The 22615-nt window shown below is 42.7% G+C and overlaps 1 protein-coding gene across 3 annotated transcripts in view; it reads right to left on the bottom strand.

Annotated features, from left to right (window-relative positions):
- Positions 1–726: 726 nt before the first annotated feature.
- LOC143764694 (uncharacterized) overlaps positions 727–22615 on the bottom strand; it is a 103593-nt gene continuing 81704 nt past the window's right edge. For 2 of the 3 annotated variants that reach the window (XM_077250538.1, XM_077250536.1), the window contains exons 2-7: positions 19988–20127; positions 19302–19481; positions 19095–19218; positions 18914–19011; positions 18625–18715; positions 1714–3240 (exon numbers count right to left, since the gene is read on the bottom strand). In XM_077250538.1, the coding sequence (XP_077106653.1) occupies positions 1901–3240; positions 18625–18715; positions 18914–19011; positions 19095–19218; positions 19302–19481; positions 19988–20065 (1911 nt within the window). In that variant the 5' untranslated portion in view covers positions 20066–20127 and the 3' untranslated portion in view covers positions 1714–1900. Of the gene's footprint in view, positions 908–1713; positions 3241–18624; positions 18716–18913; positions 19012–19094; positions 19219–19301; positions 19482–19987; positions 20128–22615 lie in introns of those variants that run through there. The other variant, XM_077250537.1, reaches the window with a different exon arrangement.

The raw sequence follows: 22615 nt of genomic DNA on the forward strand, positions 1-22615 counted from the left end.
TGACATTATCCTCTAATCTCTGTACCTTGTCAGTAAGCTGTGACAGACTAAAAGTGAGGGACTGTATTTCACTTTTGCATGTGGTCTCCAACCTCTGTATATATAGCTCTATGTCTTGTTTAGTAGGGATAGACGCAATATGTTTCAAATCAAATATGCAATTCCCCATATCAGAATTCCTGTGGCTGGGGCAAAATTCCCTTTGAAACAAGCACTGCTCATTGTGTGGTCTTTAGTGAGTATACAGGGAGATTTGTGGTTTTCTTGTGAGACCGAAATTCAGAGAAAATGGTGTAGAACTTACAGGCTTGAGCTGTCTAGCATCATGATGTTTAAGACCTTCTTTTTCCATTCTGAGGTGAGGCAGTAATGGCGCTGGAGTGGGGAGATGAATGCTGCATACCAGACATAGTGACGGGGGTGGAAGTCCTCAGATTAACCTCTGATCTCTTGTCTTTTTTTCCCATAATAGATGGCATTTTGGAGGCTGCAAATTGCTTATAATTTCCCCAAGAGCATCGTCTGAAGAGAGTGTGTGCGTTCTCTTGGTGATAATGTCTAGGTGATATGTCTAGGCCATGCCCCTCCTGTTGATGTTCAATAGGTCCAACAGTGGGGACAGTGAAACAGGCGTTGATTGGGTGTAGGGCTTGTGTGATGTAACTACCTTATGTGAGCCCCGGGACCGCGAGTCGTGAGACAACTGTAAAGGGGCTGGCACAGAAGGCAAGTATGAGTGTTTTTATTTTCACAAGACCAAACATGAGGAATAACAAGGGGTTGACCTAATAGTGGAAGAAACAATTTTTGGTTAAAACATTTCTAACATTCTGAGCATGAAAAAGGCTTTGCCCTGTGTGACTTCTCTGATGTTTATAAAGAGTTGATTTCCATGTAAAACATTTCCCTAGGGTTGAGCGAAACGGGTCGGCAATTTTCAGAAGTCGCCGACTTTTGGCAAAGTCGGGTTTCATTTAACCCGACCCGACCCCTGTGTGGGGTCGGCCATGAAGTCGGCGATCTTCTGAATCTGGAATCGGAATTCCGATACCGATTCCCGATATGTTTAAGATATCGGGAATTGGTATCGGAATTCAGATTTAAGTGTAAAATAAAGAATTAAAATAAAAAATATCGCTATACTTACCCTCTGATGCGCCCTGGTACTAAGCGGGAACCTTCCTTCCTTAGAATCAGCCTTCCAGGACCTTGCGGTGACGTCGCGGCTTGTGATTGGTCGCGCGGCCGCCCATGTGACCGCTCGCGCAACCAATCACAAGCCGCGACGTCACCGTGACGTCACCGAAGGTCCTGGAAGGGCTGATTCTTAGGAAGGAAGGCTGCCGGAAAGAAGCAGGGCGCTTCCGAGGGTGAGTATATACCTAATAGGAATATACTCACCCTCGGCTTCTTTCCGGCAGCCTTCCTTCCTAAGAATCAGCCCTTCCAGGACCTTCGGTGACGTCACGGTGACGTCGCGGCTTGTGATTGGTCGCGCGAGCGGTCACATGGGCGGCCGCGCGACCAATCACAAGCCGCGACGTCACCGCAAGGTCCTGGAAGGCTGATTCTAAGGAAGGAAGGTTCCCGCTTAGTACCAGGGCACATCAGAGGGTAAGTATGGCGATATTTTTTATTTTAATTCTTTATTTTACACTTAAATATGGATCCCAGGGCCTGAAGGAGAGTTTCCGCTCCTTCAGACCCTGGGAACCATTGGAAACCCAATGCACTGCATTGGGTTTCGAGTTTCGGCCAACCCCGACTTTTTTATAGGATCGGCCGATTTCACTCAACCCGACTTTTGAAAAAGTCGCGTTTCGTGAAACCCGACCCGATCCTATAAATGTAAAGGTCGCTCAACCCTACATTTCCCCCATTAAGAACATGAAAAAGGCTTCTACCCTGTGTGAATTTTTTGGTGACTAAGAAAAGATGATTTCTTCACAAAACATTTTCCACATTCTGAGCAGGGAAAAGGCTTTTTCTCTGTGTGGGTTCTCTGGTGGCTATCAAGATGCGCTTTCCGGTTAAAACATTTCCCACATTCTGAGCATGAAAAAGGCTTCTCCCCTGTGTGAGTTCTCTGATGCTTAACAAAATCTGATTTATGATTAAAACATTTCTCACATTCTGAACATGAAAAAGGCTTCTCCCCTGTGTGAGTTCTTTGGTGTATAACAAGAATCCATTTATTGTTAAAATATTTTCCACATTCAGAACAGGGAAAAGGCTTCTCCCCTGTGTGAATTCTCTGGTGCTTAACAAAATTTGATTTCTTTGCAAAATATTTCCCACATTCTGAACAGAAAAAATCCTTCTCCCCTGTGTGAGTTCTCTGGTGACTAAGAAGAGATGATTTATTCACAAAACATTTCCCACATTCTGAACATGAAAAAGGCTTCTCCCCTGTGTGCATTCTCTGGTGGCTATCAAGATGCTCTTTCCGGTTAAAATATTTCCCACATTCTGAGCATGAAAAAGGCTTCTCCCCTGTGTGAGTTCTCTGGTGTATAACAAGATTCCATTTCTGGTTAAAATATTTCCCGCATTCTGAACAAGAAAAAGGCTTCATCCCTGTGTGAGTTTTCTGGTGCTTAACAAAATTTGATTTCTTTGAAAAATATTTCCCACATTCAGAACAGAAAAAAGGCTTCTCCCCTGTGTGGGTTCTCTGGTGTCTAACAAGATGTGATTTCCATTTAAAGAATCTATCACATTCTAAACAGGAATATTGTTTCTCCCTTGGGTGAGTCTTCTGATGTGTGATAAGATCTGATTTCTGTATAAAACATTTCTCACATTTTGAACATGAATATAGCTTCTCCGCTGTGTGAGTTCTATGGTGACCAACAAGATCTGATTTTTGATTAAAACATTTCCCACACACGAAACAAGAAAATCTCTTCTGTAATGTGTGAATTTTTTGATGCTTTAGTAAAGAATTTTCGCGGGGAAAACTAGCTCCATATTCTAAACGTGAAAATCGCTTATTTGCTTTAGGAGCAGTTTGGTTTTTAATTCTTATTTTGTGGCTTTGATTTTCCTTAGTAGTCAGTAATGAATCAGAAGACAGGACCTGTTTCAAAGGATCAGAGGACAGATCTTTGCTGTGAAGGGATGATGATGGTGTATCTGAAGTAATGAAATTGACTTCAATTGTATCCTGTGGGATCTCAAGATCATCTGATTTAAAAATTGAAAATGTCAGCTGTCCCTCTGATCTCCTGGTACAGTCATCTGCCAAGAATAAAACCAATTATTACTTTTAAATAAAATATCCTTGAAATTTATATTTTCAAACATTTCTATTAAAAATGTCTGTAGAAATTGTAAGTTATATAAAATATTGAATTATTCACGAAGACAATGACAGATCACAGTCTAATAGAAAACCTAATAGCATGAACCAGTAGAGTGTGGTGTTCAACTCTTTGTTCCTTCTGCCTCCTAAATATCTAATAAAAAGGTACCAAACAATGCTGGTTGTGTGTGCGAAAATAATACCAATAAAAATTTCTAGTCATCCTGCAAAAAGTCCCCACTCGGGTCCATCATTTGTCAAAAGAAAAACAAAGGTTTCCACATTATTAGTGTCTCAAAGCCTCTTGAAAAGCAATATGGTTTCCATAAACTAATCTAGCAATATCCACTCTCTCAAAGTCAAATCTCCCACTTCTGAGCCTTGCAGTGTATCCAAACCACATTTAGCATCCATGTATTTGTCATTACTATTGTGAGAAGAACCCACATAATTGACGGTGTGTGTGTGTCTCCTGTAGCACAGTCTGGGCACTATGTGTTGGGAAAAAAAAGATAATATTTGCAGTTTTCACTTTTCAACAGCTAATTTCCGTAAAGTGGCTGTGAAGACAAAATAATCACTACTCCTATAGATTAATTCAGTGAGGGTTATAATTTTCAAAATGGAGTCACATTATGGGGCATTCTACTGCTCTGGTTTTCTGCCATTTTTTTTCATATTAGGGCTTCTGCAAATGGTGTGTCCCATTTTCTCTATGATCAGCTCCCGCGACGTATGCTTCTGTCACCAGGAGCCTCCTTATTAATTCTGTAGGTGGCACTGGAAAAGGCTCTGTCCAGTTACTTAAATTAGGGTGCTTGGGATGAGTAGTATGATCCAGTCTAGTGGTATGGGTGTGTTTGCTGTCCAGCTGAAGTAATCTGCTCCCTGCTTCAGCCAATTAGAGAGCACCATACCCTACTAAAGATCGGAGTTATAAATGAAGAAGGGTTCGGCCTATTTCTGCTCTCAGTTCACCGTCAGTATTAAGCCCGCTTCTTTTTAACATATTTATTAATGACCTTGTAGGGGGTATACAGAGTAGAATTTCAATATTTGCAGATGACACTAAACTCTGCAGGGTAATCAATACAGAGAAGGACAATTTTATATTACAGGAGGATTTATGTAAATTGGAAGCTTGGGCTGATAAATAGCAAATGAGCTTTAATGGGCATAAATGTAAGGTCATGCACTTGGGTAGAGCAAATAAGATATATAATTTTGTGCTTAATTATAAAACACTGGACAAAACCGTCAATGAAAAAGACCTGGGTGTATGGGTGGACGACAAACTCACATTTAGTGGCCAGTGTCAGGCAGCTGCTACAAAGACAAATAAAATAATGGGATGCACTAAAAGAGGCATAGATGCTCATGAGGAGAACATACTTTTACCTCTATACAAGTCACTAGTTCGACCACACTTAGAATACTGTGTACATGTCATGTCTGTGGATACTCACCTGTCCGTCGCCTGCCCTCGGCGCATCTCCGATGGGTTTCCTCGCCGCTCTCCGTCTCTCTTCCTGGGGTCGCGGCGCATCAGTGCTTCGTGCATGCGCGGTCGCGCTTCTCCCATCGCTAAGCCTCCTGGGAGGTCGTGACCCGCTGGCTCCGCCCCATCATGGCGGCGCCCATCCACTATTTCTTCTTGGCGTCTGCACCGGTAAGACGCCTGGTTATCTATTGTGCTTACGCTAGCCTCTGCTGGTGTATCCTTTGGTCCCTGGCTCCGTTCTTCTACTAGTTCTATCATTCCCTCGTGTCTTCCTGGTTCCTCAGCTTAGTCCTTTCCGTGGTCTGTCCTTGTCTGCCCAGTAACCCTGCTTTACCTGCTCCGTGGTTCTTCCGTATGTGTCCTGTGTTTAGCCGTGCCTCCTCTTTGTCTCTGCCGGTTCTGCTCTGTGTCTTCTGAGTCTCTGTTCTCGTTCAGTTACTCACTCATACCAGTCCTACGTTCGCTCATTCATACCTGTTCCATTCATCCCAGTATGTTCTTACCCTCTAATCTCTCCGCCTAGGTCAGCATCGGACCATTGCTCCGCCTCTGGTTCCTCTAGTCCTACCAGCCTCCCGTTTACCAAGTACCCATTGGTTCTCTCTCTATATTTGTCGCCATGGTACCTCAGTCTCTTCCCTCTCTTTTTTAACCCATAGCCGCCCCTTTGGTTCCAGCAGTTGTGGTTACATCCCCCTTGGGCCTACACCTAACACTCCCTATGTAGGGGTTGGTTCCATCGGGCTCGCTCGCCCTTGGCGGCTCTAGAGCTATAACCCAGAGGGTCCACTTTCGGGTCTTTTTCTGCAAGTCCTAACAGTACAGTTCTGGTCTCCGGTGTATAAGAAAGACATAGCTGAACTAGAGCGGGTGCAGAGAAGAGGGACCAAGGTTATTATAGGACTGGGGGGCCTGCAATACCAAGACAGGTTATTACACTTGGGGCTATATAGTTTGGAAAAACAAAGGCTAAGGGGTGATCTTATTACAATGTATAAATATATGAGGGGACAGTACTAATGATCTTCTAATGATCTTTTTACTCATAGACCTGAGACAGGGACAAGGGGGCATCCTCTACGTCTGGAGGAAAGAAGGTTTTAGCATAATCACAGATGCGGTTTCTTTACTGTAAGAGCAGTGAGACTACGGAACTCTCTGCCGTATAATGTTGTAATGAGCGATTCCTACTAAAATTTAAGAGAGGACTGGATGCCTTTCTTGAAATGTATAATGTTACATGTTATATATACTAGATTCCTTGATAGGGCGTTGATCCAGGGAACTAGTCTGATTGCCGTATGTGGAGTCAGGAAGGAATTTTTTTCTCCAATATGGAGCTTACTGTTTGCCGCATGTGTTTTTTTTCCTTCCTCTGGATCAACATGTCAGGGCATGTTAGGTTTCCCCTTAAGCCCCGAGGGTGATTTGCACGTTAATGACCGGGCCAAATTTTACAATTCTGACCTCTGTCCCTTTATGAGGTTATAACTCTGGAACGCTTCAACGGATCTTGGCGATTCTGACACTGTTTTCTCGTGACACATTGTACTTCATGATAGTGGTAAAATTTCTTCGATACAACTTGCGTTTGTGGAAAAAATGGAAATTTGGTGAAAATTTGGAAAATTTTGCAATTTTCCAACTTTGAATTTTTATGCCCTTAAATCACAGAGATATGTCACACAAAATACTTAATAAGTAACATTTCCCACATGTCTACTTTACATCAGCACAAGTTTGGAACCAACATTTTTTTTGTTCGGGAGTTATAAGGGTTAAAAGTTGACCAGCAATTTCTCATTTTTACAACACCATTTTATTTTTAGGGACCACATCTCATTTGAAGTCATTTTGAGGGGTCTATATGATAGAAAATACCGAAGTGTGACACCATTCTAAAAACGGCGCCCCTCAAGGTGCTCAAAACCACATTCAAGAAGTTTATTAACCCTTCAGGTGTTTCACAGTAATTTTTGGAATGTTTAAATAAAAATGAACATTTAACTTTTTTTCACACAAAATTTATTTCAGCTCCAATTTGTTTTATTTTACCAAGTGTAACAGGAGAAAATCGACCCCAAAAGTTGTTGTACAATTTGTCCTGAGTACGCTGATACCCCATATGTGGGGGTAAACCACTGTTTGGGTGCATGGCAGAGCTCGGAAGGGAAGGAGTGCCGTTTGACTTTTCAATGCAAAATTGACTGGAATTGAGATGGGACGCTATGTTGCATTTGGAGAGCCCCTGATGTGCCTAAACATTGAAACCCCCCCACAAGTGACACCATTTTGGAAAGTAGACCCCCTAAGGAACTTATCTAGATGTGCAGTGAGCACTTTGACCCACCAAGTGCTTCACAGAAGTTTATAATGCAGAGCCGTAAAAAAAAAATCATATTTTTTCACAAAAATGATCTTTTCATCCCCAATTTTTTATTTTCTCAAGGGTAAGAGAAGAAATTGGATGCCAAAAGTTGTTGGGCAATTTGTCCTGAGTATGCTGATACCCGATATGTGGGGGTAAACGACTGTTTGGGCGCATGGCAGAGCTCAGAAGGGAAGGGAAGGAGCGCCGTTTGACTTTTCAATGCAAAATTGACTGGAATTGAGATGGGACACCATGTCGCATTTGGAGAGCCCCTGATGTGCCTAAACATTAAAACCCCCCACAAGTGACACCATTTTGGAAAGGAGACCCCCTCAGTAACTTATCTAGATGTGTTTTGAGAGCTTTGAACCCCCAAGTGTTTCACTACAGTTTATAACGCAGAGCCATGAAAATAAAAATTCTTTTTTTTTTTTTTCAGAAGAATGATTTTTTAGCCCCCAGTTTTGTATTTTCACAAGGTTAACAGGATAAATTGGACCCCAAAAGTTGTTGTCAATTTGTCCTGAGTACACTGATACCCCAAATGTGGGGGGAACCACCGTTTGGGTGCATGGCAGAGATCGGAAGGGAAGGAGCGCCATTTGGAATGCAGACTTAGATGGATTGGTCGGCAGGTGTCACGTTGCGTTTGCAGAGCCCCTGATGTACCCAAACAGTAGAAACCCCCATAAGTACCCCATATTGGAAACTAGACCTCCCAAGGAACTTATCTAGATGTGTTGTGAGAACTTTGAACCACCAAGTGTTTCACTACGGTTTACAACGCAGAGCCGTGAAAATAAAAAATCTTTTTTTCCCACAAAAATGATTTTAGCCCCCCAAATTTTTATTTTCCCAAGGGTAACAAGAGAACTTGGACCCCAAAAGTTGTTGTCCAATTTGTCCCGAGTACGCTGATACCCCATATGTTGGGGTAAACCCCTGTTTGGGTGCACGGGAGAGCTCGGAAGGGAAGGAGCTCTGTTTTACCTTTTCAACGCAGAATTGGCTGGAATTGAGATCAGACGCCATGTCGCGTTTGGAGAGCCCCTGATGTGCCTAAACAGTGGAAACTCCCCAATTCTAACTGAAACCCTAATCCAAACACACCCCTAACCCTAATCCCAACGGTAACCCTAACCACACCCCTAACCCTGACACACCCCTAACTCTAATCCCAACCCTAATCCCAACCGTAAATGTAATCCAAACCCTAACCCTATCTTTAGCCCCAACCCTAACCCTAACTTTAGCCCCAACCCTATCCCCAACCCTAACCCTAGCCCTAACCCTATAAATAAATACATTTTTTTAATTTTATTATTTTTCCCTAACTAAGGGGGTGATGAAGGGGGGTTTGATTTACTTTTATAGCGTTTTTTATAGCGGATTTTTATGATTGGCAGCTGTCACACACTAAAAGACGCTTTTTATAGAAAAAAAGTTTTTGCGTCTCCACATTTTGAGGCCTATAATTTTTCCATATTTTGGTCCACAGAGTCATATGTAGTCTTGTTTTTTGCGGGACGAGTTGACGTTTTTATTGGTAACATTTTCGGGCACGTGACTTTTTTATCACTTTTTATTCCGATTTTTGTGAGGCAGAATGACCAAAAACCAGCTATTCATGAATTTCTTTTGGGGGGGGGGGTGTTTATACCGTTCCTCGTTTGGTAAAATGGATTAAGCAGTTTTATTCTTCGGGTCAGTACGATTACAGCGATACCTGATTTATATCATTTTTTTATGTTTTGACGCTTTTATACGATAAAAACTATTTTATAGAAAAAATAATTATTTTGGCATTGCTTTATTCTGAGGACTATAACTTTTTTATTTATTCACTGATGATGCTGTTTCGTGGCTCGTTTTTTGCAGGACAAGATGACGTTTTCAGCGGTACCATGGTTATTTATATCCGTCTTTTTGATCGCGTGTTATTCCGCTTTTTGTTCGGCAGTATGATAATAAAGCGTTTTTTGCCTCTTTTTTTTTTACGGTGTTCACTGAAGGGGTTAACTAGTGGGACAGTTTTATAGGTCGGGTCATTACGGACGCGGCGATACTAAATATGTGTACTTTTATTCTTTTTTTTAATTTATATAAAGAAATGTATTTATGGGAATAATATATATATATTTTTTTTACACGTGGAATTTTTTTTTTTACTTTGTCCCGGGGGAAACATCACAGATTGCTGATCTGACAGTTTGCACAGCACTCTGTCAGATCAGCAATCTGACTTACAGCGCTGCAGGCTTACCAGAGCATGCTCTGAGCAGGCGCTTGGTAAGCCACCTCCCTGCAGGACCCGGATGCAGCCCCGCGGCCATTTTGGATCCGGGGCCTGCAGGGAGTGGAGGTAAGAGACGCTTGGAGCAACGCGATCACATCGCGTTGCTCCGAGGGTCTCAGGGAAGCCTGCAGGGAGCCCCCTCCCTGCGCGATGCTTCCCTATACCGCCGGAACACTACGATCATGTTTGATCGCAGTGTGCTGGGGGTTAATGTGCCGGGGGCAGTCCGTGACCGCTCCTGGCACATAGTGCCAGATGTCAGCTGCGATAGTCAGCTGACACCCGGCCGCGCTCCCCCCCGTGAGCGCGGCCGATCGCATATGACGTACTATCCCGTCACTGGGAATTAAGTCCCAGGTCACCTTGACGGGATAGTACGTCCTATGGGATTAAGGGGTTAAGCTATGGGTTGAACTAGATGGACTTAAAGTCTTATTTCAACCTTAATAACTATGTTACTATGTCTGAATCAAACTGACCCTAAGAGATAGGGAGAGCAAAAAGGGGAACAAACGCCGCGCACGATCTAAGTGTAGTAAAAATAGTTGCTAAATTGCACGCAATAATAGTTGCACTCACCAGAAACCGGCGAATTGAGGCATAAACAGGATCCCACAGGAATCCTGAGAAGGCGGACTGCATCTCGACCAGCTGGGCTCACGGGAGGCTTCAGACAACCGTGGTGAAAGCAATCAATAGACAGAGAAATACCCAGATAGTTGTCGGCGCTTCTGTCACAAGATTCTCGTGGTAATTAAATAGAATCGTTTATTTAGGAGTTCCTGGATAAAACAACGCGTTTCGACTCCAAACATCCAGGAGTCTTCTTCAGGTTTAAAAAAAATATGTATATCATATATAAAAAAAGTATACCAAGGTATACTTGGTATAAGCAAGGTATATATAAAGCGAATGTGGTATACTTTTTTTATATATATATGATATACATATTTTTTAAATAACCTGAAGAAGACTCCTGGATGTTTGAAGTCGAAACTCGTTGTTTTATCCTGTAACTCCTAAATAAACAATTCTATTTCAATACCTCGAGAATCTTATGACAGAAGCGCCGACAACTATTTGGGTATTTCTCTGTATATATGTTACTATGTCTGAGAGCTTGTGGAAGGTGAGTTTTTTACATCTACAGTATTCCCTTGTTGTTGGTGTTGTGTGATGGCCATACACAGCCTCATACTATGGGTGCTGTGGGGCGCCAGTTCGGCAACCCCGCTGGTGCTCTGTCTCTGTGATGGAGGGTAGAACACAATGTCGCATCTTTTATTCTAGGAACCCATGAGAGGTTCACTATGATGTGGTTGTGGGCTTCAATTAGTCTTATCAGAAAATCTCATTCAGTTTGTAAATTTTTTCCTAGCATCATTAGATCAAAGTATGAATTTTTTTGATGTGTGGTCCATGTGTTTTTGTACAGTAGTAGCTACTAAAGCTTGAAGCATATTGTCATAAGCTGTCAGATACAGCCTTGTTCTCTGCTGGTTATGTCCTCTGTGCTCAGCTCCCTGCTTGTGTATTTGTTTCCTTTTGTCATCCCGACCAGTTTACTAACTACTCTCATGCCTTCTGATTTTGCATTTTGTCTGCTCTTGTGGTTACGACTTGGCTACCTGACTATTCTTCGTGCCATCTCACACCACCGAACAGCAGGTAACACTGTGGCCCAAGACTCGGGGTTCTAGTGTAAGTCCAGATCCATGTATATTGGTTAAAGGATAAAGTTGCGAATAAATGCACCGTATTTTTGGATTAGAAGATGCACTTTTTCCTCCAAATTTGGGGGAAAATTGGTAGTGCGTCTTATAATCCAAATTGTAGCTGCTGTTGTAAGCTTCTGTGGCAGCGGAGGCAGGAGTCGGGCGATGACTGAGAGCCCCAGGCGGGTGCGATGAGGTGTTCGGTGGTGCGGGGGTTCCGCCGACATTTTATGACAGCCTGGAGCCCTGCACTTTTCATAGTCTTCTATGCGGCAGACTCCGGGAAAATGGCCGCCGGAGTCAGTGCATGTGCAAATTGAGATCTTGGCTCCCGAAATGTCAATTGCGCATGCGCCACCTCCGGCGGCTATTTTCCCGGATTCCACTGCATTAGAAAGTATGGAAGGTGCAGGGCTTCGAGCTGTCATAAAATGTTGGTGGAGCCCCTGCACCACTGAACACCTCGACTTACTTGCCTGGGGCCCGCAGCCATGGCCCGACTCCTGTAGCTGCCAAACACCCAGCTCTACCAGCCTGGAGCCGGCAGCATCTCCTGCCTCTGCCAGAAGCGACCTTGCAACCTGGCAACCACCTCCACCAACGTTGCCCCCAGGTAAGCTACCACAAAAGTGGATTATAAGCACCATTTTACTAAAAAAAAACATTTTCTCCCTATTTTTGTCCCCAAAATTTGGGGTACGACTTATAAACCGATGCATTTTATAATCTGCAAAATGCGGTATATTACAGCCATCAACCACACACAGCTCAGAAATATATCATGGCACAGGTGTAATGTTTTTCATGTAGTATCATGTACTTTATAGTGATCCTGTTTGAAAATAGTAGTTTTTAACAGAAATTGAAAAGTCAGGATAAAGGGAAACTCTGTTATTGTACAGAAAAAAAATATTTATCTTTGTACCATGTTAACCAATAGATAGAAAAATATAAAAATGTGAGACTCCTCACTGGTTAATACCTTTTAATGACTAACTGAATAGATAACAAATAGCAACTTTCTATATCAACTAAGGAATGTGCTCCTGATGCAATTTGGAGGCATCAAAACCATGGACCAGAACTAAATCACAGTAAAATAAAACTTTCACACTCCTTATCTATGAACAGTTACAATATTTAAGGCCACAACTAGTTCTCCATCTCCCATACTGATAGTACTGTCATTTGTCTTATCTATTGCATTATTCCTGTGTCTTGTTGTGCATAAATACGTGACTCTTCAGATTGTGTTATTTTATGCTTGATGAACAGATCTGAGTAGTCTCAAAACCTTGCTATTTATTACCATCTTTTCAGTTAGCCATTAAAAACTATCAACCACTGAGGACTCTCAAATTCTAATATTTTGGTATTCTACCAAAATTCACACTTGTCCCTCACTGCACATTTAACACCTTTCTGCCATCGGTCGTACTATCCCATCCATGTGACCTGGGACTTAATTCACATGGATGGGATAGTACGTCATATGCGATCAGCCGCGCTCACGGGGGAGCGCGGCCGATCGGGGCCGGGTGTCAGTTGATTATCACAGCTGACATCTGGCACTATGCACCAGGAGCAGTCACGGACCGCTCCCGGCACTTTAATCCCCGGAACACTGCGATCAAACAAGATCGCAGTATTCCGGCAGCATAGGGAAGCATTGCGCAAGGAAGGGACTCCTTGCGTGATTCCCTGAGACCCTCAGAACAATGCGAAGTGACCGTGCTGTTCAGAGGGTCTCCTCTGTCCTCCTTCCCGCAGGCCCCGGATCCAAGATGGCTGCGGGGGTCCATCCGGGTCCTGCACTGCCTGTCAGATCGCTGATCTGATACAGTGCTGTGCAAAGTGTCAGATCAGCGATCTGACACTACATAGTAATGTCCCACTCTGGGACAATGTAAAAATGTAAAAAAAATAACAGTTAACATATAAAAATATTTTTTTTAAAAAATCCTAAATAAAGAAAAAAAAATATTGTTCCAATAAATAAATTTTTTTGTGCAAAAAAACCCCAAAAAACAATAAAAGTACACATATTTAGTATTGCCACTTCCGTAACGACCCGACCTATAAAACTGTCCCACTAGTTAACCCCTTCAGTGAACACTGTAAAAAAATAAATAAAAACGAGGCAAAAAACAATGCTTTATCATCATACCGCCGAACAAAAAGTGGAATAACACGCGATCAAAAAGACGGATATAAATAAACATGGTACCGCTGAAGACGTCATCTTGTCCCACAAAAAACGAGCCGCTATACAGCATCATCAGCAAAAAAAATTAAAAATATTTTCCACCTTCCTCTCCCCACACCCCTCTGTATGCCTGCCTTCCTCATGTACTTTGGTTATTGAAATCTTTTCTGGTCCAATAAAGATCACGACTTCACAGCAATAGGGTGAGTGCCGCATTTCTTCTCATTACAAATATTCTACTTATTGCAGTATAGATGCTGAGCACCAGCAACCCGTGATTTCGTGGAGCTGCACGCCGGTCTCCAAGTGGATCCAACGTCCTGGAGTGTGCGTTTCTCTGGTGCCGTTCATTCAATTTTCTTTCATTGTGGACAAAAAAATAAAAAAGTTATAGCCCTCAGAATAAAGCGATGCAAAAAGTGGAATTAAACGTGATTAAAAAGATGGATATAAATAACCATGGTACCCCTGAAAACGTCATCTTGTCCCACAAAAAACGAGCTGCCAAACAGCGTCATAAGCAAAAAAATAAGTTATAGCCCTCAGAATAAAGCGATGCAAAAATAATTATTTTTTCTATAAAATAGTTTTTATTGTATAAAAGCGCCAAAACATAAAAAAATTATATAAATGAGGTATCGCTGTAATCGTATTGACCCGAAGAATAAAACTGCTTTATCTATTTTTCCAAACGCAGAATGGTATAAACGCCCCACCCAAAAGAAATTCATGAATTGCTGGTTTTTGCTCATTCTGCCTCATAATAAAAAGCGATCAAAAAATGTCATGTGCCCAAAAATGGTACCAATAAAAATATCAACTCGTCCCGCAACAAACAAGACTTCACATGACTCTGTGGGCCAAAATATGGAAAAATTATAGCTCTCAAAATGTGGTGATGCAAAAACTATTCTTTACAATAAAAAGCATCTTTTAGTGTGTGACAGCTGCCAAACAAAAACCCGCTATATAAACCCACTATAAATACTAAATCAAACCCCTCTTCAACACCCTCTTAGTTGGGAAAAATAGTAAAATAAAAAAATGTACCGTATTTTCCGGCGTATAAGACGACTTTTTAACCCCCGAAAATCTTCTTAAAAGTCGGGGGTCGTCTTATACGCCGGGAATCGTCTTGTACGCCGGTGTATATGGTGGGTGGGGAGGGGGAGTGATCCTGATGACGAGGGGGCGTCTCACAGGAAAGTGAGTAATCCCCATTACCTTATCCTAGCGGTGCAGCGTGGGGGTGTCAGTGCTGGGAGCGGCGGCGGCTGCTGTGTTCTGGTGCGGCGGCTCCTCTTCTGTGTGGGGCCTCTGTGCTGTGAGGTGGCGGTGGCGGCGGCATATCTTTATCCAGTTGGGGCTCCTCCGGCATCTCCTTAGCCCTGGAGGCCCCGCCGCAACTCCATCGGTGCAATGTGGTGGCCTCCGGGAAAATGGCCGCTGCTCAGATTCAGATCTCGTGTCCCGAGATTTCGGGACGAGATCTGAATCTGAGCAGCGGCCATTTTCCCGGAGGCCACCGCATCGCACCTATTGAGCTGCCTCCGGGAAAATGGCCGCTGCATTGCACCGATGGAGTTGCGGCGGGGCCTCCAGGGCTAAGGAGATGCCGGAGGAGCCCCAACTGGATAAAGATATGCCACCGCCACCTCACAGCACAGAGGCCCCACACAGAAGAGGAGCCGCCGCACCAGAGCACAGCAGCCGCCGCACCAGAGCACAGCAGCCGCCGCCGCCACTCCCAGCACTGAGACCCCCACGCTGCACCGCTACGATAAGGTAATGGGGGATACTCACTTTCCTGTGAGACGCCCCCTCGTCATCAGGATCACTCCCCCCCCCCCCCCCAAAAGGCACATATTCACCGGCCCTATAAGACGACATAGGGTGTATAAGAAGACCCCCGACTTTTAAGAAGATTTTATATTTTAACTGGTAAAGTTGGGGGGTCGTCTTATACGCCGGAAAATACGGTATTTATTTCTGTTTTCTCATTAGGGTTAGGATTAGGGTTAGGGCTAAAGTTAGGGTTGGGGCTAAAGTTAGGTTTAAGGATGGGTCTCAAGTTAGAGTTAGGGTTGGGGCTAGAGATTGGGTTAGGGTTTGGATTACTTTTACGGTAGGGATTAGGGTTAGGGGTGTGTCAGGGTTAGGGGTGTGATTAGGGTTATGGTTAGGGTTGGGATTAGGGGTGTGTTGGGGTTAGGGGTGTGGTTAGGGTTGGAATTAGGGTTAGGGGCATGTTGGGATTAGGGGTGTGTTGGGGTTAGGGTTGGAGTTAGAATTGGGGAGTTTCCTGTTATGATCCTTAGTGGTTGAGGATCACAAATTACTCCAGCTAAGTAACAAACGTAGGACAAGCTCTAGGGAGGTGGCAAACTGGACTGACCGCAAATCTGAACCTATCCAAACACACTAGAAGTAGCCGGTGAACGTGCCTAAAAAATCCTAGACGTCTCGAGCCAGCCTGAGGAACTAACTACCCCTAGAGAGAATGAAAGACCTCTCTTGCCTCCAGAGAAATAATCCCCAAAGATATAGAAGCCCCCAACAGATAATAACGGTGAGGTAAGAGGAAGGCACATACACAGGGGTAAAAGCAGATTCAGCAAATGAGGCCCACTAATACTAGATAGCAGAAAATAGAAAAGGGAAACTATGCGGTCAGTAAAAAAACCCTTACAAAATATCCACACTGAGATTTCAAGAACCCCCACACCAACTCACGGTGTGGGGTGAGAAACTCAGTCCCCTAGAGCAACTAGCAAGCGAGGAAATCACATTTTAGCGAGCTGGACTAAAAACATAATAAACACTGATAATCAAAAAATGATCAAACAAAAACTTAGCTTGTCTTGGAGAGACTGGGAGCAAGGTAGACACAAGGAATCTGAAGAGCACTGAATACATTGATAGCAGGCAAGGAACTGAGTATCCAGGTGAGCTAAAATAGGAAACCAACCAAGGATAATGAACCAGCTGATGCTGCAACCTGCAGAAAGACAACACTACACAGTACCGCTTGTGACCACTAGAGGGAGCCCAAAAATAGAGTTCACAACAGTTTCCACTGTTTAGGCACATCAGGGGCTCTCCAAACACGACATGGCGTCTGATCTAAATTCCAGCCAATTCTGCGTTGAAAAAGTAAAACAGTGCTGCTTCCCTTCCGAGCTCTGTCGTGCACCCAAACAGTGGTTTACCCCCACATATGAGGTATCAGCGTACTCAGGACAAATTGACAACAACTTTTGCGGTCCAATTTCTCCTGTTACCCTTGGGAAAATAAAAATCTGAGGGCTAAAAAATCATTTTTGTGGGAAAAAAAATATTTTTTATTTTCACGGTTCTGCGTTATAAACTGTAGTGAAACACTTGGGGGTTCAAAGGTCTCACAACACATCTAGATAAGACACCTAGATAAGTTCCTTGGGGGGCCTAGTTTCCAATATGAGGTCACTTATGGGGGGTTTCTATTGTTTAGGTACATCAGGGGCTCTGCAAACGCAACGTGACCCCCGCAAAACATTCCATCTAAGTCTGCATTCCAAACGGCGCTCCTTCCCTTACAAGCTCTGCCATGCACCCAAACGGTAGTTCCCCCCACATATAGGGTATCTGCGTACTCAGGACAAATTGTACAACAACTTTTGGGGTCAAATTTCTGTTACCATTGAGAAAGTAGAAAACTGGGGACTAAAAAATCATTTTTGTGGAAAAAAAATGATTTTCTTATTTTCACGGCTCTGTGTTATAAACTGTAGTGAAACACTTGGGGTTCAAAGTTCTCACAACACATTTAGATAAGTTCCTTGTGGGGTCTACTTTTGAATATGGGGTCTACTTTCGAATATGGGGTCACTTGTGGGGGGTTTCCACTGTTTAGGCACATCAGGGGCTCTCCAAACGCGACAAGGCGTCCAATCTCAATTCCAGTCAATTTTACATTGAAAAGTCAAATGGCGCTCCTTCCCTTTCGAGCTCTCAATAAGCCCAAACAGTGGTTCCCCCACATGTAGGGTATACTCAGGACAAATTATACAACAACTTTTGGGGTCAAATTTCTCCTGTTACCCTTGGTAAAATAAAACAAATATTGGATCTGAAATAAATTTGTGAAAAAAAGTTATTCATTTTTTTTTAAACATTCAAAAATGTCTTTTAAAGCACCTGAAGGGTTAAGAAACTTCTTGAATGTGGTTTTGAGCACCTTGAGGGGTGCAGTTTTTAGAATCGTGTCACTTTTGGGTGTTTTCTATCATATAGACCCCTCAAAGAGACTTTGAATGTGATGTGGTCCCCCCAAAAAAAATGGTGTTGGAAAAATGAGAAATCGCTGGTCAAATTTTAACCCTTATAACTTCCTAACAAAAAAAAAATTTGGTTCCAAAATTGTGCTGATGTAAAGTAGACATGTGGGAAATGTTACTTTTTAAGTATTTTGTGTGACATATCTCTGTGATTTAAGGGCATGAAAATTCAAAGTTGGAAAATTGCAACATTTTTAAAATGTTAGCCAAATTTCCGTTTTTCACAAATAAACGCAAGTAATGTCAAGGAAATGTTACCACTGTCATAAAGTACAATATGTCACGAGAAAACAATGTCAGTATCACCGGGATCCATGCAAGCGTTCCAGAGTTATAACCTCATAAAGGGACAGTAGTCAGAATTGTAAAAATTGGCCTGCTCATTAACATGCAAACCATTGGGGGTCAAGGGGTTAAAGTTGTCGAACATAAAAGTGAAGTTTGGCCAGAAAGACTGAACCTGGTCTTGTAGGGACCATATGAACACATTCAGCAGTACAGAAAGGAGAGAAGGTAGATTAATTCAATAAGATATCAGGGTTCTTGGAAGTCAACAGCATCATTACACTCCAATTTCTCATACAGTCCCATCATAATATTTTTCTCTAAGTGATTTCCTAACTTCTCAGCACATTCTATGTACGCTGTCATTTGGCTTTCTAGTTTACAGATCTGGGCAGGTAACGATCAGCATCTCCTAATCCCAGTGGTTACGTGGATCTCCAGATTGAAAGTTCTATAGAAAAGGGCTTTCACAGTTTTACAAAGTAATTTGAACAGTTTGGGTGGAGGAGAATGTTGTGCTCTAGCGGCAAAATGATCATCCCACGATTGTGATATGGCCTGTCTAAAATAGCCACAGCCGGTGACTGAGAAGAATCTGTGATTTCTCTGCATTTAGTGGTTACTACTCACCTGGGTAGTTATACGAAGGAATCTCCTCTTTACACCGCTCATCACCCCTCACACATGTCTCTGTAGTATTAATATGGGTCAGATCTTCACCCTGAAACAAATATTGTAAAAGTCACAGACAGATGGAGAAGTCACATCTATGATCAGTTCTAATTCTGCCATCTCCACTGTTCTCATTACACAAGTATAAAGCATATAATTCTGGTGGACAAAACAAGTCTGAGCACAAGACCTTCACAGCCGGCTACACACCATAGGGGAGATCACATGACACCTTCTCTCCATCTACCTGAAGATCCTGAGGAACATTGGGATCTTCTTGTTTACAGTCTTGTGAAAAAAGAGGACGGGGACATCTCTCTCGTGTTGTCCTCTTACTGGATAGATCTGGAGGAAACACATACAGGGACGGAGATCATTCTTTACATACAAATAAATATAGGCCATGTCTATTTAGTCCTGTCTATTACCTGGTGATGTGAGGGGATGGGGAACTTCCATCATGACGTCTTTATACACATCTTTGTGTCCTTCTAAATACTCCCACTCCTCCATGGAGAAATAGATGGAGACATCCTGACACTTTATAGGAACCTGACACATACAATTATACGGTCATCTCCCCAATCTCTTCATATTTTTACTATATAATGTCCCAGCATTCCCAGCAGTGTCACCTCTCCAGTCAGTAGCTCAATCATCTTGTATGTAAGTTCTAGGATCTTCTGGTCATTGATGTCCTCTTGTATCAGGGGTTGAGGTTGAGGGCCTGTGATTGGGCTCAGGGGTCTTCCCCATCCCCCAGACACAGGGTCCTGACAGTGCAAACTAGAGGTCTTCCTCACTACTGTGTAATCCTGGTTATGGAAAGACACATTAATAAATCTCACTACAGACATTTCCAGAGTCCTTTAGGGCATGTGCACACGTTGCGGATTCTTCTGCGGATTTTTACGCAGCGTTTTTTGAAAATCCGCAGTGAAAAACCGCTGCGGTTTTCACTGCGGATTTTCATGCGGTTTCTTCTGCGGATTCTTCTGCGGGTTTTCAACTGCACTTTTCTATTGGTGCATGTTGAAAACCGCTGCGGAATCCGCAGAAAGAAGTGACATGCTCCTTCTTTTTTTCCGCAGCGGTTCCGCAATGAATTTTCCACATCGTGGGCACAGCGTTTTTTGTTTTCCATAGGGTAACATTGTACTGTACCCTGCATTGAAAACTGCTGCGGATCCGCAGCGTCAAATCCGCTGCTGATCCGCAGCAAAAACCGCAAAGTGTGCATGAAGCCTTACTCTCCAGTTCTGTCCATCTATTATTCCCAAAGATAAGAATGATGAAATGTGACGATATCAGAATCTCTCACCTCTCCAGTAAGGCGGAAGAGGATCTCTAGGGTGAGATGTAATATCCTCTCTGTCATCTTGCCTCTGTCCATAACCATCTTTGATGGAAAATTCTCTTATATAGAAGATCTTCTCTGAGAGGATCCGATACTGTAAAGATCTGAATGAGAAGATGAGCAGATGTAAGATCATAAAAATCCTGTGTAATAATACAATTACTGGAGATAAGGGAAACATATGAGGAGATTTATTATTTTACAGTATTTTGTTCTCTTCTTTACATCTACTAATAAAACCTATATATTTTAGGCCACAGACAACAAGCAGTTTCTTCCTCGGAGTCGGCAATTTGAATACGTTTCTCATAGACTCATCTTCCATAACGCAAATTCTCGTCTCATTTACCAACACTGGAATTGTCATTAGCAATACTGCAGGAGACATTCATTACACGTGACATGAGAAATAACTACTTCATGATGAGGACGACATCTTCATCTTCTACTATGGCTCTAGACACATATTTGGCCAGGCAGTCACTGACTCCATCACCACCGGCCGTCTACAGTATATGAATGTTTCTCCGTCTTCCCCGAACTGTTATCTTCTATCACGTTAGATCTCATGTCTGATTCACACACAAAAGTTTGAGGCTTTTTTCTTGCACCAACAACAAGGACAAAAATTATTTGATACCGAAGTCTGCATGGAAAAAAGCAGATATTAAAATGTTTGAAAACAAAATTGGCACTAACAATTTTTGTAAAAAGAAAAAAATATACAAAAAGCAGGAGACACATTTTGTTATTTATGTTAGACATTTGTTTTTTTTTTCAATTAACTCTTTTGGGTCCCAGAACATGGATGTACAGCACAGGGATGTCACAGGTGCGGGGTCAACACAGTTCCTGGCAGTTTAACCACTTGCTGCTGTCAAAAGCAAACATGACATCTAAGAAGGTGTGACAGAGTCCGGCTGAATGCCCTCTGCCCCCAAGTACTCAACAGTATGCTGCTGCCTAGTTACGATACTTACATGCCTAATAATGGTGTGTGGACCTGCAATATTCAAAGGTCTATTAAACTGGGCCAGAGGCAGCGTCCAATAAGTTACCTGTTAACTCCCCTGTACACATTAAACTAAAGTTGCATGAAAACACTGATTTCAGGTGGTTCGTGCGATAATGTATTTGGGGGTCTCCCGACAGATGTCAGGGCAGAGAAGGATCTGGCATCCTGAATTTCAGAGGCTAATCTGTTTGTTCTTCCTGTAGATAGTCCTCCTCTAGAGGAGTCTGGAGGCGACTCTCATACAGACTACAGGAAAGCGGGAATATTTGTGTGTATGGGGAAGTCGGGGGAGATCTGCCAAATGACCAATCAGCCAACAAGTATCTCATGTGTATGGGGCCGTTAGTATTACACTGACAGGTGGTGATACACGGCACTACAGTAGTACAGTGCATCACCGGAGCAATCAGAGGCTTGTATGTTGCGTGACTGCACTAATCAGAGGTGTTTAACCCCTTAATCCTCAAGGGTGGTTTGCACGTTAATGACTGGGCCAATTTTTACAATTCTGACCACTGTCCCTTTATGAGGTAATAACTCTGGAACGCTTCAACAGATCTTGGCAATTCTGAGAATGTTTTCTCGTGACATATTGTACTTCACTTTAGTGGTAAAATTTCTTCGATATAACTTGAGTTTATTTTTGTAAAAAATGGAAATTCTGTGAAAATTTGGAAAATTTTGCAATTTTCAAACTTTTAATTTTTATGCCCTTAAAATAGAGAAATATGTCACAAAAAATAGTTAATAAATAACAATTCCCGAATGTCTACTTTACAACAGCACAATTTTGGAAACAAAAATTTTTGGGGAGAAATTAGACCCCAAAAGTTGTTGAACAATTTGTCCTGAGTATGCTGATACCCCATGTCTGGTGGGGAACCGCTGTTTGGGCGCACGGCAGGGCTTGGAAGAGAAGGAGCGCCGTTTGACTTTTTCAACCTAAAATTGGCTGGAATCGACATCGGACGCCATGTCGCGTTTGACGAGCCCCTGATGTGCCTAAACAGTGTAAACCCCCAAGGGCTTCACAGAAGTTTATAACAGCAGGCATTTAAATAAAAAATCATATTTTTCCACAAAAATGATCATTTAGTCCCCAATATTGTATTTTCTCAAGGGCAACAAAATAAATTGTACTATAAAAGTTGTTGTCCAATTTGTCCTGAGTACGCTGATACCCCATATGTGGGGGGGGACTACTGTTTAGGCGCACGGCAGGACTCGGAAGAGAAGGAGGGCCGTTTTACTTTTTCAGTTTAAAATTGGCTGGAATGGAGATTGGACGCAATGTCGAGTTTGACGAGCCCCTGATGTGCCTAAACAGTAGAAACCCCCCGCAAGTGACCCCATTTTGGAATCTAGACCCCCTAAGGAACTTATCTAGATGTGTGTTGAGCACGTTGAACCCCCAAGTGTTTCACTAAAGTTTATAATGCCCAGGCGTGAAAAAAATATATGTTTTTTTCCACAAAAATGATTTTTTAGTCCCTAATTTTTTATTTTCCCAAGGGTAACAGGAGAAATTGGACTCCAAAAGTTGTTGTTCAATTTCTCCTGAGTATGCTAGTACCCAA

This window comes from Ranitomeya variabilis, chromosome 4 (assembly GCF_051348905.1).
Source record: "Ranitomeya variabilis isolate aRanVar5 chromosome 4, aRanVar5.hap1, whole genome shotgun sequence".
NCBI classification, from domain to species: Eukaryota; Metazoa; Chordata; class Amphibia; order Anura; family Dendrobatidae; genus Ranitomeya; species Ranitomeya variabilis.